This window comes from Equus asinus, chromosome X (genome assembly GCF_041296235.1).
Source record: "Equus asinus isolate D_3611 breed Donkey chromosome X, EquAss-T2T_v2, whole genome shotgun sequence".
Lineage (NCBI taxonomy): Eukaryota > Metazoa > Chordata > Mammalia > Perissodactyla > Equidae > Equus > Equus asinus.
Window position 1 is genome coordinate 113894219 of NC_091820.1, and position 17799 is coordinate 113912017.

At 39.3% G+C, this 17799-nt stretch overlaps 1 protein-coding gene across 6 annotated transcripts in view; it reads left to right on the plus strand.

The window, feature by feature from the left end:
• GRIA3 (glutamate ionotropic receptor AMPA type subunit 3) overlaps positions 1-17799 on the plus strand; it is a 272052-nt gene that overhangs the window by 208385 nt on the left and 45868 nt on the right. For 5 of the 6 annotated variants that reach the window (XR_011499627.1, XM_070502043.1, XM_044763538.2 and 2 more), the window contains one exon: positions 6651-6849. Coding sequence is in view for 4 of the 6 variants with exons in the window: in XM_070502043.1 (XP_070358144.1) it covers positions 6651-6849 (199 nt within the window). In the remaining 2 variants the exon portion in view is untranslated. Of the gene's footprint in view, positions 1-6650; positions 6850-17799 lie in introns of those variants that run through there. The other variant, XR_011499628.1, reaches the window with a different exon arrangement.

Consider the following 17799-nt stretch of genomic DNA (forward strand, 5'->3'; position numbering starts at 1 on the left):
TGTGCTCAACTGTATAACAGCAAACCCCACCGTAATGTGCTTCTCTATTAACAGATTTAGAAATTCCTGATAATGACATAGTGCACTCTGAGATTCATGATTGCCTTGACCGCAAATGCCGGCATTATACTTTATTTCTGTTTAATGGCCACACTTGGAATGCAAATTCTCCAGAAAGCCCAGAATGTGAGCATGCATTGTACATTCTGACTTTTATCAAAATTGAAGCAATTTAAGGAATTATAAGAGACCACATTTTAAAGTAGAATTATCAAATATTATAGCAGGAGATGTCAGAGACAAATTACTCCAACTGCTTTCATTTACTGATAGCAGAGGTACAACAACCTTCACTGGGCTCCCACTGCATATGGGCACTTTACCTGCATTATCGTATGGATTTTAATCCTCAAAACACTGCCACAGGGTGTGTATTATACTTATTTTTAAGTTGAAGAAAATGACGCTCAGGTTAAATAATTTGCCCAGTCACACAGCTAATGGCAAAGCCACTATTCAAACCTAACTCCAACTCCAAAACCCAAGCTCTTTCCACTTCAAGCTGCTTGTCTCATATCGTAGACAAAGTAACAGTACCCAGAGAGGTAACATGATGGAACCCAAGGTCAGAGAGGTTCTAAGAGCCAGCAGTACAATTGTTTCCACTACCACACACTGCCTCCCACTATCAATTTAAAGGTGCATTAATTCCACTCTTTTCCTCATACTCATGCACAAGAGCTGTTTTCCAGTCTCCCAACCTCTGGTGAAACTCCATCTTTGCCCTGGTTGTTAAAGAAAGTAGGCAGTGAGCATTTAAAATGCTGCTGAGCATGTGTTCACTCAAAGTAAAAGACTGGGAAATCAGCAATGAGACATCATGAGGAAAACTGAGCATCATTCCATTTCCATCAAATAAAACTATTGGCAGTAACCTAGAAGCTTGAAGAGTCTATGTCAATATCAGGCCCGATATTTTCAACTACCCCAATTGTTCAGAATGAACAATTCAGCTGGAGACTGAATCACCTTTACAGATGGCAATCAATGTAATAAGCTGAGGTTATACCCATATATGAACTGATTTGTTGAGAGGAGTCAGGAGAAGGTATGAGAAGGTTCCATTCAACCCTCTTCCCCCTGATTGAGGGAGTGGGAGATATGCAGTGGATGTGGCCAGATGGAAGGAGCATAGTAGTTAAGTATGTGGGTGCTGGAGTTAGTCTCACAAGATTCACAGTCTGCTTGGCTGTTATGTAACCTGGGGCAAGTTGCAAACCTCAGATCCTCCTCTGTAAACTGTAAAGCACAGGGCCTGTCGTATAGTAAGTTCTCAATAAATGTTAGCTATTATCATTTTTAAACTGGCTGCCCTTAACCATCCTGATTTAACAAATACTGATAGTTAATATTGCATTTTCATTTTAATTCCTCAAACTCCTTAGGAATACAGTTGAAATTTTAGTCAGTGCCAAATAGCTGATTTCTGATGAGAAATAAAACAGACAGTTTTCCTTCTTGAACCCATACAGTGCTTCCCTTAAGGATTACACAGCTTGCAAATATTTTGATTGTATTATTCCACAATGTCTTACTGATATTGACAGGAGGTTGCATTTTTTTTTTATCTGAAATTTATCTCAGTTGTAAAACTTTGATAGAACCATTAAAGCAGCCCGGAGTCTGAGTCCTTCCAGACAAACGCTCCCCCTGCTGACTTTCTTTGAAGCTGCAGGGACGTCTGAGGGCTAGTCAAGTTGAAGACACAAGAGTCGGGGGGATTATAACAGAGAAAATGGAGAGAACACACTAACTTGAACCTGATTACTGTGTACAGATTATTCCAAGGGAATTATTCTCCTCCTAAGTTTTCAAGATACCAAATACTTTGGAGGAGAGTGCAGGGGATCTGTCCACGTTAGTTGACTCATAGATCCACCTCTAAAATGGAAAGCATGAACAGACTAAAAGATACGAAGGGTATAAAATGAATGGGATCAAAGACAACAGGGATTTGGGACTCCATTTTAAGCAATATCCTTTCCTTTGCTGATGTATGACCAGTGTCTTCATCCTACTGCAAATTCACTTCAAAGCTGTAGTGTTGTGGTAATAAATTAATGATGTAATAGCAGGATTTTTATTACAAATATTTCATGACTTTTCTGGCTGAAAGCCGTAGTTTTCAGTCTTTGGGAGATGGTTACTTATTCCCATCAGAGAAGACTGCAAGAGCCAAAGATTGATTCTGTACATTAAAAAAAATATCTGTCAGAGACACAACATTGAATGGAGTGTAGAAATGGTGCATACTTTGGAAGAAAGAAGGGAAAAAAAGGAATTATAAAGAGTTTGTGCGAAGGAGTAGCAGTTTGCAGTTCCAGCTCTTCATCTTGTGAAGCTAGTAAAGTGCAGATTTCAAAATTTACTTACAGGATGAAGGTTACAGCGCATAGCTCCCTTTGATTATCATTTCAGAGGTCATAAAATACATTTTATTATTAACTCAGAAACTCTAGTTTCTAGTGATTACAGATAACAAGAGTACTGTTCATTATTTTGCAATGTTTTTATGTCTGTTTTTCTCTTGTTGCTAATTTACTTTCATTAACTTCACTCCTCCTCTTACATTTCTTCAAAAGGTAGGATATGCTCCTTATAATGCATTTTTATAAATACTAAATGTGCAGCATTTTACAGCCATTTCATTATGCCAACCTCAGAATCTGTCTTGTGCAACAAAACTATTTGAAATGAATGTTAAACATTTTGAAACTGCATTACCGGAGGGAAAGATACTGGAAAATGACAGGTCTTTTTAACTCAACTATAAAGTCTTGTCTTGTTTTAATAGATCCTTTAAAAAATGTGATTGGGCTGACCCATCAGTCACTTTTTATATAGCCTCCATGTGAAATGTGGGCTTAAATGGCTATAGATTCACTAATGAGAAAAAGGAAATGTAAAAAATCTTATAGAGTTTCTTCTCGATGAGTTCCACTACACATTTTCTCAGTGAAAGGATTTAGGCATCTATGCCATACAAGGGAAGAAAGTGGTAGAAATTCCACCAAGACTTTTGTCAAAGCTACTACTGTCTTGAGGAGAGAATATTCAATGCAAGCTTCTGCATTCAACACTGATTCCAAGGAAGCTCCTTGTTCCATCTATGCTGAGGCTTGTAGATAGTATTATACCATTTCTATGTGGATATTCACCAAAATTCTCCACGCACAGGCATGTCACAATATTAACCACGTAATTGCCAAAGCCAACAGCCATGTAGACAAGAGGTCAAGAAAATGACCATTTTGCATATAAGTTTATTTTCAGTCATGTCAACAGCCAGTCTCAGCTGAATCATACATATCAACAATATGATTATCTGTCAGTTATTAAAGTGGCCAAAATAACCAGATTATGGCTTGATTTTAGATCATACAGACACAGTAACAGTCCATTAGTCTCAATATAATGACAGAAGTGCAATTTCCATAAATTACTGTATTTTCTCCGCATTTCAAGTAGACAATACATTAACTACTATTAGTATTCACAGCAGCAGAATGTACCCCTTCCCATACCAAACAATGATTCTGGAAATACTGCAAAATCAGTTTTCCCCTTGGTCTCAGTAAAACTCCATCATTCCAAATAAGGATGACATTCACTACTCCATTCCAAATGAACAACAGATAACAAACAATAATTTTCCAAACATGTTTGGTTTTCCTGCAACTATATTTCTCAGTGTTTATAGGAAAATCGCACCTTCTATAATTTACACACAATTCTAGGTTTTCTTATACAAAATATGAGTATTCTATACAAAAAAGTGGGCATTTCTTTCCTGTTGTGTAAGTATAGATGATTTATTTCCTATTTCTCCTCTCTGCGACTCGGTTTCTTTATCTGTGGAATTCCTCCATTTTCTTATCTGTAGAATAGTACCTAACCATAGGGATAGAGAATTAAAAGAGTCGATACGTATAAAGCTATTAGAATAGAGTCTGGCACATAGGAGGCGCTCACTAAGAGTTAGCTATTATGTTATCATTTTTATTACCCTATTACTACGGATACTACTTTGGAGCATTTATCTTTTAGACAGTAAAATTATTTCCAGAGTCAGATCAGCCCAGAAAAAATTAAATGTATATGGCAACAATGAAGAAAGACTATGAAAGGTCCAAATTCATAATTGAAATATTCTGTACACTTTTAGCGTTCAGGAGTGTGACATTCCTTCTGACTCATCCAGATGTTTTCACCTCTTCTGATTAAAAGAGAAATGTTCCCAGATAAAATCCTGAGAGAGTATAACTATCAGTTAGAAAAATTCTGTTGCAAAGCAGGTTTTCACATCCAAAAAGCTAAAAGTAATTATGTTCAGAAATAAATAAATAAGAATAGTTTTAAGCATCCAGGACCAACAGGAATTACAGACTTTTAAAAAATCAAGTACTTTTATTATAGTTAATCAATAAAGAACAGTATTTATCAAAACACCTGTCAAAATTATTTGGTCAAAGCGTAAAATCTAAAACAACTGAATTTTCCAGAGGCTCAAAAATGGTTATCTTGGGACACAGGAATTTAAACTTACTTTAAAGTGGTAAAATGTGAGTATAGACAGAGAAGAACTTGATTTGCCAGTTTTCAGCCCAGAACTGCCCTCTTCCCACAGAGCCTGGAGATGTGCCAGGCTCCCACATGTATTCTTGACTTTATGACAGAGTGGGTTCTTTCCTGGGAGCTTCTCTGGGCATGAAAGAACATAACCTAGCCAGGATAGAGATCTGCCACAGAGCAGAACCATCCTAGGGATCACGTGGCAATGTTTTATAAAATCTAGGGACCAGATTTTCATTTCTGCAGCCAGCCTTCAGCAGCATTGTGAAAGTGATGAAGTTTCCTCAATACAAGCCATTACCCATCACTGAGCATTCAATGCCCTCACTTTGCCCCCTAACTTCCCATAGGCCCTCTCCCTGGGTAGCACTCATGATGTCGGACCATGACTCACAATCATGACTGCACCAGAGCTTTACAAAAATGCTGCTGCTGGGGCCAGCCCCGTGGCATAGTGTCTAAGATCTACACTCCACTTTGGCAGCCCAGTTTATGGGTTTGGATCCTGGGCACACACCTACACCGCTTGTCAACCATGCTGAGGTAGTGACCCACATACAAAATAGAGGAAGATTGGCACATATGTTAGCTGAGGGCTAATCTTCCTCAGCAAAAAGGAAAAAAAATGCTGCTTAGGCCCAACTCCCAGAGGTTCTGATTGAATTGGTCTAGGGTGGAGCCTAGACATGTGTTTTTGTTGTTTTGTGTCAAGCTCCCCAGATGATATCAATGTGCAGGCAGAGTTGAGAATCACTGATGTAGAAGAACAGTTTTTCTAAGTTTGGTCTACAGACCACTGTAATCACCCGTGATGCTTAAGAAGTGCAGATTCTTGAGCACTCAGATATTCTGAATCTGCATTTTAACGAAGATTCCAGGTATTGCACAGTTAGTTTAGGAACAAAATTTTCCCCATATTAAAACTTACCCATCCTCTGTCCCATTCTGTACTAATTGGATAGACTAATCCAGGATAATGTGATAATGGGTGCTGTTGAAGTAAAGTCTTAGACTTTGACCAAGCCTGAAGAAAATGCAGAGGATGATTCCAATAGTAAGAATTTCTATGGCAGGGCAATGAGGATGCTTTGGGGTTTTTTGGTTATTGGCAGGGTGGGGGGCGCATAGAGGAAACAAACCTTTTACTGCCTCTCAAATCCTATTACACAGGTAGTTTCCTACTTCATTTGAGGCCTGTCCTGTGTGCTGAGGCTCATTTTGCAAAAGAGAAGTGCTTCCATCTCTGGAGCTAAGCTCCTGAGCCCCACTAGTTACTTACATGAAGATGATAATAAATATTATTTTATGGCTCCTTGCCTCATTGGTGACCAACTCCACAAAATGGCAATGTCTTTATTAAATTTATTAAACTCACAGTAAATAGTGCTCATTTATTGGCACCTACCCATTTCTCTTCAAATATGTAAAGGTTTTTGACTCTGTGTTTCTCCCATGGCATCACCTTATATCAGCGGTTCTCAGCCTTGGCTGTGCATAGTAATCACTTGGCGAGCTTTAGAAAATATATGTGTCTGGGTCCCACCTCCCAGGTTCTGATTTAATTGATCTTGGGTGGGCCTGAGCATGAGAATTTTTTTTAATGATCCCTGGTGATTCTAACGTACAGGCATGGCTGGAAAGGAAATAGAGCAGGCTTCCACCAGTGTTCCCAGCAAAGCTCATAGGAGGAGAATCTGATAAGTACAATTATTATGTGTAAGCAGGAGCTGGTAAAAAAAAAAAAAAGATATTTTTTCCTGAATTAAAAAAAAGATCTTGCTTTCAAACCTGTATAGGCCTGAAGAGCATTATGCATGTACCATCATCATATGCCATCATGACATGGGGTGTTGTTGTTAATGTGTTACTTTTGTTTGATGTGTTAATTCCCTTATGTTTACTTTTCTCCTTCATCAGCTACACTGAAACCACTCCTCTTTCCAGAAATAAAGATAAGGATTTCTTGAACTGAAACCTGGCCCCTCTGGGTCTGGATTGGTCTTTGTTTTGTTTTGTAGATCACTCTCCGGGCGCATTGTTGGAGGGGTTTGGTGGTTCTTCACCCTGATCATAATTTCTTCCTATACTGCCAATCTCGCTGCTTTCCTGACTGTGGAGAGGATGGTTTCTCCCATAGAGAGCGCTGAAGACTTAGCTAAGCAGACTGAAATTGCATATGGGACCCTGGACTCGGGCTCGACAAAAGAGTTTTTCAGAGTAAGTGCCTCACAGTTAATTGGGCCTTCTGGTTTTTATTTTATCATCTCACAAAGGCAAATTCACAGTAATTTTAAGGGAGGGTTGGGAAAGGATGGGAATGTTATCAAAGTAGAGTAACATAAATACAGCTCTACTTGGTTTGTGACCTAATTCATTTTCCTTTAGAACTGACTCAATGTGTGACATAACAAGTGGTATGTCGAGAACACAAGTTTGAACTCCCAGCTTTGAATTCCAACCCTGCCACAAAGTAATTGTTTGTCCTTGGGCAAGTCATTTCACTTCTTTTGGTGTTGGTCCCCTTACTTGAATAATGAGGGGATTGAACTAAATAATATCTTTTCTCCTTTCTAGCTTTTACAAAAGCAGTGATTTTATGTCTCAGCAGTTCACAGAAGTTAGGTAATTGACTCTGACTAAGACTCTGAGGAGTGATGGACTATAAAATTACATATTCTATTTTAGACGTTAGTTTCCTATTGAAATGTATTACAGTTGTTTCAAGTATTCATGTACATGCTGATAATTCAATTTCCAGGGAAGCTGATAATTGCTTTAATTTCTTGAGTAGACTTATTCCCTCCCCTCCATCCCCCGATAGACCAAATCTTAGTAGGGAAAGAGCAAGTAGTTCACTAACAAAACTTAGTAAAGTATCAACACTGTCAAGGGGAAAGATGAAAGGAGGTCAAAGCAGAAAATTATAGAAGGATAATATGAGGGCCAAACCACTTTAACATAAACTATCAAGATCTTTGTTCTGTAGCAACTGGACTATAAGAAAGGCTATCAATAGAGTATTTAAGAACTCAAATGTTTTTTCAGTTGCCCCAACCAAGAAAACATGGTGGTTTCCATTAGAAAATGGACCTGTTCTATACGCTACCACTGCCTGCTACTATAACCACTGTAACTGGTTTTAGCAATGATCCGGAAGCCACTTGTGTAGTAGGTAGAGATGAAAAATTTAGTCGCTCTCTCCCACTGGTAATCAAGTTTTTGAATGGCAGGTATAACTGCTGACTTTTCCTCAAAGGTCCAGAGTAAATAAATGTTAGTTCTAAACCAGCCCGTTTTAAGAAATCAGTAAGAAACATATTTCTTCATGTATTATCATGAGATTTGTCCAACTGTTTCATGGGAAACCAGGCGAAGTATGTTTCTTGAAATTATAGCAATTAGTTAAAAATTGTTTTCATTCCCTGAAAGAGAAAAGATAAGTTCTCAGACCCTTCCAAGAATTCTTATTGGCTCAGGATATCCCTGTCTTACCCCTACCGCTGTTTATCAAGCAGGTCATAATCCCTAACCAGGGAGAGGGGCCCAGTATTGGAAGCATTAAAATAATATGAAGTCCCTCTGCAGCTAACCTGGCCTTGACCCTCACTACTATGGCAGTCCCAGAAGTTTATCTGGGAATAGTCCCCTGCCCCCATGAAATCACTCACACATTTCAGGTTAGGAAACCTGGGATTTCCATCTGTTGAGTAGTCGGCAAATAATCAGCTCCACGAAAATCTGGTTTGGTATCACCTCAAGAGGGCTTATGTTCACCATCCCAATAGGCATCAAGTTGCTTAGGTTATCAAGACACCAGACTTGAACTCTCTGATAAGAGATACTTGTTCCACTGGAAAACATTTTTCCTTAAACAACGATTAGAAATTAGGAAGGTGTGCTTTAAATGGTAATCAATAGATGGCATCAATTCCCATTAAGCTTTCGAAGGCCATTCATCCAAATAGCAGGCAAAGGAGGCTCTCTGGGAAGATTTATTGGCACAAAGGCTTGAAAGTGTGACCATGGGGCTGGCCCCGTGGCGCAGTGGTTAAGTTCACACATTCTGCTTCTCTGCGTGCGGCCCAGGATTCGCCAGTTCAGATCCTGGGTGCGGACATGGCACCACTTGGCAAAAGCCATGCTGTGGTAGGTGTCCCACATATAAAGTAGAGGAAGATGGGCATGGATGTTAGCTCAGGGCCAGTCTTCCTCAGCAAAAAGAGGAGGATTGGCAGTAGTTAGTGCAGGGCTAAGCTTCTAAAAAAAGAAAAGAGTGACCAGTCACTGTCTCTATGCCCAGATTTCATCCCCACTCATTTTGTGTCTTTGTCAAAAACCAGGAAAGCATCTACTAATCCATTCGATGATGGTTTCATTAAAGAGCATCTTATTACCAAAGCCAATTTGAATCAACATTTAATTCTGAGCAATGCTATTGCCACATTCTAATTGGTTTGCAGTTTCTAATGCTCACCAATTCCTGGTAACCTTTATAGCCAATAAGTAATTCGTATGGAAATGGAGCTGTTTTGAAAATCTGATTAGAGAAGGAGCTGGATATTTCTAGCTATAAGGAAGTACAAATCATTTTCTAATTCCTGCATGCCACTTTTTCTTTCCCTCCAACTGGTTGCTGGTAACAGCATTAGAATTCTGTGGGTAAGTTCTTCAGGGCAGGACGCTAAAGTTGATGATCTAAAAGTGGAACTGAGCACTATAGAAAAGTCAACTCTTTTAGCCTCCTTGTACCGAAAAAGTTATGTAAACCTAACAAAGGGTATGCTTGGTATTCATATAATACAGGGGGGCCAACCAATTGGTCTCCAAGCCATTTATCCTCTCTATGTCCTCTCCTCTACCCCTTCTTGAACCCCATAGACAAGAGAAGGCAGCCGGCAGGAACACATCATCTCTCACTCAGGGACTTGACTGCCATAGCAGGTCACTTCCCTCTCAACCCTCAATGATCTCAAGACAATTTTAAGAACAATAACTCCTCCATACACAAAAAAATCAGGGACGTCTGATGGCAAGCCTTCTGAACTTTAGAGGATAAAACAAGATCACGTGCAACATTTACAAACATAACATGAGCTCGTTACTTCCCATTCTCACTGCATACTAAAACCACAGGGACCAGATAGTAATACCATAAAACAGCCTGGGGCCAACCCTCTAGTTCTTCTACTAAGAGAGAGAAATAAATAAAATAAAATTTCTTTCGAATTGCCCTGCAGACATTTTTACTCATCCTGGGTAAGGCTGCCACTAAAATGATGGTATTTTTAAAGGATTCCTTTGTTTCTCTCATTTTTTGAGCTACCTTAGCTGTTATCTTACAATTACATAAAGTCACTGGACAGAGGGACATGTTCCATCAGGAAAAGCAAGGAGGGACTGAGGGAAGTGCATGAAGCTGAAGAGACATCTGAAATATTACCATCAACCCTCTTAACTTGAAAACCGATTTCCTTAGACAGTAGCTCCAAAGCTAAATGTCTCAACCAGAGGTGGAGGCACCCATGCTAAAAAACATGTCTACAGCTTTATTGTCCTTGCTCAGAGAAACACCATTATGATTTGGAAAGCTGCACCAAAATGATCATTCTCCACTCAGTTTTGGAAATTCAACCCAATACAGATTCATGTTAAAAAGTAGCACTGGGGAGAAAAAGCAATTCCAAAATTCTCTCTGCTTTCAGACCCCTGGAAATATTAGAAGACCACTACAATGCTTGATTTCTCTTCCAGATACTTGGCCATATCCCCATTGAAGATAGTTCAGGGGACAAAAAGAGGTTGCTTTTTAAAATGAAATGTTTAATACTAATTTAAACCCCTTTAAGAAAATAAATATAAAAGGAGAGGAGTGGGGAGAGATGTGACTTGCTCCAATACCCTAGGCAGTACAGAAGAATTGAACTTTATCTGGAGACCACGGAGGGGACTGTCCTGTCTTTGGAGTTGCAGCCCCATGAAGCACAGTTGAATTACTCATGGAGAATGTTTTGTCTCAACTCTAGACTCTATTACTGTTGTCATCGGTCATTTTAATTTTTAATTTGTTTTAAATGCAGGTGGCAAATAGAAGAACCCCCCAAACTGATTTGGGAAGCAGTCCCTGCTCATAGTATTTAGATTCTGCTTATACATTCAGAATCTCTCTCTCTCTCTCTTTCACACACACACACACACACACACACACACACACACAAGCATTTTCAGTTGGAATCCACATTTCAACATTTATTGTTTATCTAATATAGGGCTTTTGAAATATATGAGAAAAGGAGAGAAGTGTCTCCACAAATTCACCTGTGCTGAGCATGTTGACATTTTGACATGACAAGAAAACTAACCATTAATCTTTAGGCTTCATTACAACTGAGCTATGTACACAGTAGACCTCCCTTACTCCTTAACCCATCCCCCAGCCTTAGGAGACACATCAAAATGTAAAAATTCTTTTGTTAAAAATTTTCTCACTGAGCACTATGGTGACTTTGAGATCTTGACAGACAATATACCTGGACAACTGCAACCAAATTTAATTAGTTGGAAGACACATATGATGTGACCAAATGTTTGGGGACACAGCCAAGCCACACACAGTAGGGAAGGCATAATAGCAACAGCAAGAAATGAGTTGACACCAAGGAATGGTAGGTCAGAGACATTTGTTGTATAAACTTCTTGGTAATTTTTTTTAAAGATTTTTTTTTTTTGACAAGGCTGTTTTGATTCCGCCTTATCAAAAAAAAATCTTGCTTTCCTATGTCATATAATACTTTACACAGAAAGACTCATAGAACTTACAGGTAAAGACTGGATGTGGAGCGGCAGGTACAAGGTGAAGATGCTGAGGCCTGGCCAAACAGGCCTCTGGAAGAGGGAAAGATCCCTTCAGACAGGTGTGGGCCTTTCCCATCCCTTAGCAGTCAGGGATCTGTGGTTCCATAGGTCTTCCTTGCAGGCAAGTCTCAATCTGGGTAGAAAGGACACTCTTCAAGGGAGTAGAGGTTGACCTGACAACGATCCACACAACTGACAACACACCTAATATCTGTCTACAAGAGACAGGAGAACATGTGGCAACAAAGACAGACTAATAATAATACCCTAGATTCCATTATTTATTCATCACTCTTTCATTAACTGTTTTTATTTTCTGAGCATGTTCTATGTGTCAAGCTCCAGGCTAAGCACTGAGGCTCCATCTCTGTAAACAAAATTAAATTTCTGTCTTTTGCCAAATCACATGAAAATACCTAGGCAGGTTTTTTTCACTGCATTTGGAGGTTATTTTGGGGGATAGATTGACTTAAAATACAGGCTTCTCAGAGAACTTGATGATCAGCCGTCCAGGGTAGCTGACAGTGTTTGTTTCCATAGAGCTACCTCCCAGCGTGTCCCAATCTATGGGTGTGCTCATGGTGAATAACAGTAGGGTTAATGATTCTCCATAACCCCAGCAGGAAGGTCAACTAGGTGATAAATAAAACAGAAATGACCCCTACCCTCTGGGAGCTCACAATCTAGTGGGCTGTCAATTTTCAACACATATTCTCATGTTTTACAATATTCAATTCACACAACAATCCTGTGATATAACCGGAACAGGTATTATTACTTCCTAAAAGAAACACTTGAGGCAAGATGACATTATGACTTTCCAAACGTCACTCAGCTCAATGAGGAAGAGCCAGAGCTCTGAGTACATGTTGATGCTCTAAGTCCAGATGGGGTTCTCTTTCCATTCCATCTCAATGCCTTTCTGGTGTGAGTATTCCAGAAACATGGGATGTTATGCATGAATCAAGCCTCTAGTGCAGCACATGTTAAGGCATCTGTATCATCTCCTGGTTGATTTTTGTTTTTATTCTCTTGGGTGGATCAGTTAGAAAAGGAAACCTGTAAACACTTTTAAATGACATTTTTCTATGCTCTGGCAACCTCAAAAGGAGCCAAGAAGGCAAAGAAAAGGAAGACATCCATAAAACTAGAGTGAATGCCACAAATGCAGCAATCCTCTATTATTCATGGCTCATTATAGTTTCTGATATGCCAAGGGTATGTCATGGCGTGGATAGAACTGGAAAGAACAGGAGAGTAAATGAAAATGATTTCTAGTTCCACATCCACTGATGATTTTCTTGTTTTTCTTTGGGTAAGGGGCATTTGGTCTCAGTTTCCTCATCTATCAAGGGGAATATTCTCTGCTCTACCTTCTCTATGGGGTTGGTAAGAGGATAATATCACAAAAAGCTCTTTAAAAGTGTGAAGGGTTCTACAAATCCCAGCAGACTTTAGGAAAAGGGCCCAGCAATAGAGCAACTAAAGCATAAAGACTGTCCAGAGAAGGCTCTGTGGAGACGTGAGGGAGGGGTGCTTCTGAGAAATAAAATAATCTCTGCTGGGTCAGTGAAAGAGAGGTGGGTTCTTTCCTGGCTTTGGAAGGAGAGAGAAAGCTTACTTATATCCTTCCTCCATCCTCCTGATCCCCTTCCTACTCTATCATAAAATACTACTAACCTCATCTCCTACTCAGTCTATCTTTAGCCAGTCCTTTGTGGCCCGCAGATTCAACAACTTCATCGTGTACACTTTAGAGCTGCCCTTGAAGACCACCTAGAAACTTCAGGTGCTTCCAAGGTGCCATGCAGGCCATCTGCCCAAAGTAACCAACCATATGGATTTCATTAGCCTATCTCCGTTAGTCCTCCCAGGTAACCTACTTGCTTATGAGAGCATTTCACAGCCCAGAAAGCCTAAGGCGGTTAAGTCCTTCTTCCCTTTGAGGCTGCCAACTCTTCTCAGACAACACCAGGGTAATTAACATCACACAGGACTCCCAGATCTTTGTGAGAACTCTGAAACTCCCCTCCCTAGAGGAACTCATCTCAGGACTTCACTTTCTTTTCTTATCTGACAAAGTCAAATCAGCTAAGAGCCTTCCAGTTAGAGGACTGGGGCCCATCTGTTCAATTAGACTCTCCTTGAATTCACCTGGCAAACCTACGCAGGTTAATTATTTATAATTCTCCTTCATCACCATGCAAAAGTCTAAAAACTTGACCCTGAGGATCAAGTAAAATTTCAACTTACTTGAAGTCAACTAACAAGAACATTCAGTTAACTGGAATGCTTGGTTGCACTCTGCTTCTGAAAGGAAAAAGCAACTCACATAAATGAAACCTTGATATGAATTTTTTTTTCAAAAAGGCTACTAGGTGATGTCCTGTGGTTAGATTCATTCCAGTCTTCAACATCTTCTACATTTTTAAACAGTGAGTAAATAAATATTGAGTGTCTATCATTACCAAGTTCGGCACCAGGGATACAGTAGGGCAAACATGACAGAACCTCCTACCTTCAAGGAGCTTGCATTCTGTGGGAAGGAGACAAATAATAAACATGTAAACAAATAGATGTATGAAATAATTTCAGGTACCAGTGAGTGCTATAGGGCATTATGATAGAGAATAACTTGGGGTCAAAGACTATTTTAACTGGGAGTTTGGGAGGGAGGGAGTTCAGGGAAAGCCTCTTGAAGGAGGGAACATTAAATTAGAGACCTGAATAGTAAGAAGAGTTAGCCAAGTGAAAATCTGATGGAAGAGTATTCCAAACAGAAGGAATAATAAGTGCAAAGGTCCGGGGGCAGGAATAATCCTGGCATGTTTAAGGGACAGGAAGAAGACCAGTGTGGCTGAAAAATGGAATTCCATACTAGAGTTATAGTAGTGGAGATTGTGTAAAGTGCTCAGAGTTAAGATATATTTTGGAGGTAAAGTCACAGAATTTGCTCATGGATTGGACAGGATTTGTGACCAAAAGGGAAGAACCAAGGATGACTCTCAGATTTTTGGCCGTCCTCTTCAGTGATCACTAATGAAATCTGTAAGTCCTACATTCCTTAAATGATCTGAGGATACTTGTTAAACTGTAGTAACGAAGGCTGAAAAGGTACACTAGGACTGGTTAGGAAATTCTTCCAAGCGGGGAAATAAGAAGTCTTAAGGTTAATCCTCAAAAAAATTGTAAAGTCCAGAAGCCCCTAATAATTCATGCCTTTACTGTGTCTTATTGCTGTCTTCCTAGAAGATGGTTCTATGGTAGAGGTATATTTTCACAGGTTACTAACTTCATTTTGCAAAAACATAACTTTCTTTATCTTCCTGTAACTGGCATCTCATTTTTGCCACATGGCAGAAAAGATACATCCAGATAAATTCAAGCAAATTTAGTGATTTCCTAGTCACTTCAGGATTGCTCACTCCCTCCTCCCTGGGATGACATCCAAGTTCTAGGGAGTTTACATGGCATCATGGCATCAGGGGCAGCCATCTAACCCCAAATCCTCATGATCACTTCCAGGCATCCACTGAGCTGTAACCATCCAAAGCTTCAGTAACATTTGCTGCAGCATCCCCTGATCCAGGCACAAGACCTCTGCAGACCTGACTCTGCATTTATTCTGGTTCATTCTGTGTGTGTGTGTGTGTGTGTGTGTGTGTGTGTGTGTCTGTCTGTCTGTCTGTCTGTCTCTCTGTCTCTCTCTCTTTCATTGTAGGGCTACTGGAAAAGTCAGTTTCTCTCCTTCTACCAGTCTGGGGACACTCAGACTTCTCCCAGCTAGCTTCCTCCTAGAGGCCTCGTGTAGCCATTGCTATTCTACCACACCAGTACCAAGCTAGGTGTAGGCTCTTCTCTTAGATTCATCATCCCTATGTGATACCCTGGGAAGTGAGGCTTTGTTCCTTTTGCCCTGGGATCCTCAAATCTAGCTAGGAGTCCCATCATACCTCTCCCTTTTGGAGAGCTAGGGTAGGGAGGGCAGGGCACAGAGACCTCTCTCATAGATTTATATCTACTTCTGACTTTACATTCCTCTCTGCCTCAGCGTTTATCTGGCCTCCAGGGGTAATTAGTCTGGCTCTTTATCCATCTGCTTTCCAATTTATTGAGTATGGCACAAAATTCACATTTCCCTTGTTATACTTAGGCCTTAGAATTTTAAAACAAAAACTTTTCTTTTTTTCTCAAAAAGCCTGGCTCTTACTAATCTAAAACTTTGCTTTCGAGATGATGTTGTCTCTGCTATAACTTTTAAAAACAATTTTATTGACATATAATTCACATATCATACAATTCACCTATTTGAAATGTACAATTCAATGGGGTTTGGTATATTACATTAATTTTTTAAATTATAATAAAATATATATTACATAAAATTTGCCATTTTAACCATTTTTAAGTATGCAATTCAGTGGCATTAATTACATTCACAATGTTGTGCAACCATCGCCACTGTCTATTTCGAAAACACTTTCATCACCTCAAACAGAAACTCTGTAACCATTCATCAACAACTGCCCTTCCCCCACTTCCACAGCCCCTGGTAACACCATTATTCTGCTTTTTGTCTCTATGAATCTGAATGAAATCGTACAATATTTGTCTTTTTATGTCTGGCTTATTTCATTTAGCACAATGTCTTCAGGGTGCATCCATATTGTAGCATGTGTCAGAACTTCATTCCTTTTTATGGCTGAATTAATATATCATTGCGTATATAAATGTACCACATTTTGCTTGTCCATTCATCTTTTAATGGATGCTTGGGTTGTTTACATCTTTTGGCTATTGTAAATAATGCTGCAATGAACATTGGTGTACAAACATCTGTTTCAATCCCTGCTTTCAATTCTTTTTGCTATATACCTGGGTGTGGAATTGCTAGATAGTATGGTAATTTTATGTTTATCTGCTATAACTTTTTTCAAGTCTATTTTGAAACAAAAGATGAGGGCATTTTCTGTTCTGTTTTTTTCTTATTCCTGCTCAAGCAATCCTAATCTCTTAGGCCATAGATGCCTCTGTTCCACTAGGAAGAGGGTCTCTAGGTAACTGGTGTTGGGGACAGAACTTTAGTTAATATCATAAAGTTTCATCTTGATACATGACTGAAGTTGAGAAGAATGTATGTGTATGTATGTGTTGAAAAAGACATAAAGTCCTGTTTATACCACACATATGTACAGAGAGTCCTGGATATTTTAGCTAGTGATTCCAGCTTGTAGCGAAATCTTAGGGGAGCATGCTTCCTCTTTCCGTATTTGGGCTGCAACTCTGGTGCCCAAGCAAGATTGCACTAGAATGCAGGTGATGGATGATAAAATGAAACCCATCACCCTCCTGTTCTAAATGGTTTAGAATGTTACCTGTCTGAAGGGAGGGGCTTGGATAGAGATGATCTATTGCATTTCTCTCCAGTTTGATTGTAGGTGTCTGTCTGTATGTTATCCCCAAAACTGATCTATCTGCACACTCCCTGATGCCCTAATGAACATGTTCTTGGAGGTGGTTAGCTGCTTTGCCTAAAGAAACCTGAATTCCACAACAGAGTCTTACTTCCCAGTTCTATGAAAATTCTTATGTGTTCACAGCCTGATTTATTTGACTTTCAATTTTATTTTCTTTGAGTCTCTGGTCTGGGTTACAGACTATTTCTCGTATCATTCAGTAACATTGATTTTTCACACCATTGGGTAAAGAACCCTGCCCTAGACACTTTGGGAATAAATAGGAGATGCCATCCAGATCCCTGGGTCCAGTATGCACACAATAAAAGAGTCATGTGAGTTAATCAGGAAAGGTCTCTGGAGAAAGGGGCATTTTAAAAATATTTGGAGAGAAAAGAGAATTCAAAAATAGTTCAAGGGGTATGTAAGAATATATTTGTGACCAAAAAAATAATAATAACAAATAAAGAAGACCATGGCTTTATATCATGTTGACTGAGGAACTGTTAGTTCTCTATAGGGTTCACACTGAAATTTGTTTCCACAAAGTAGTATATGTATATATGTTTGCAGGGGAGGGAGTTTAAGATGGAAAAAATAGTTTCCAAGAAAAAATTTATTGCTTTGAAACAATAGCATCATCATAGAAATCAATATATAGACTATAAAAGGTAAACTGGAAATCATTGCTTCAGACCGAGGTGCTCTGAGCACTGTCTTATTTCTAACTCCATAATTCTTATTTTGCATATGAAGATGAGGTTCATTAAAAAGAGACTCTCCATAGATTTACTTTGCTTCCTTTAAATGAGTTTGAGGAACCAATTTTGAAAAGCAAAATCCATCTATGCTTTGGTAA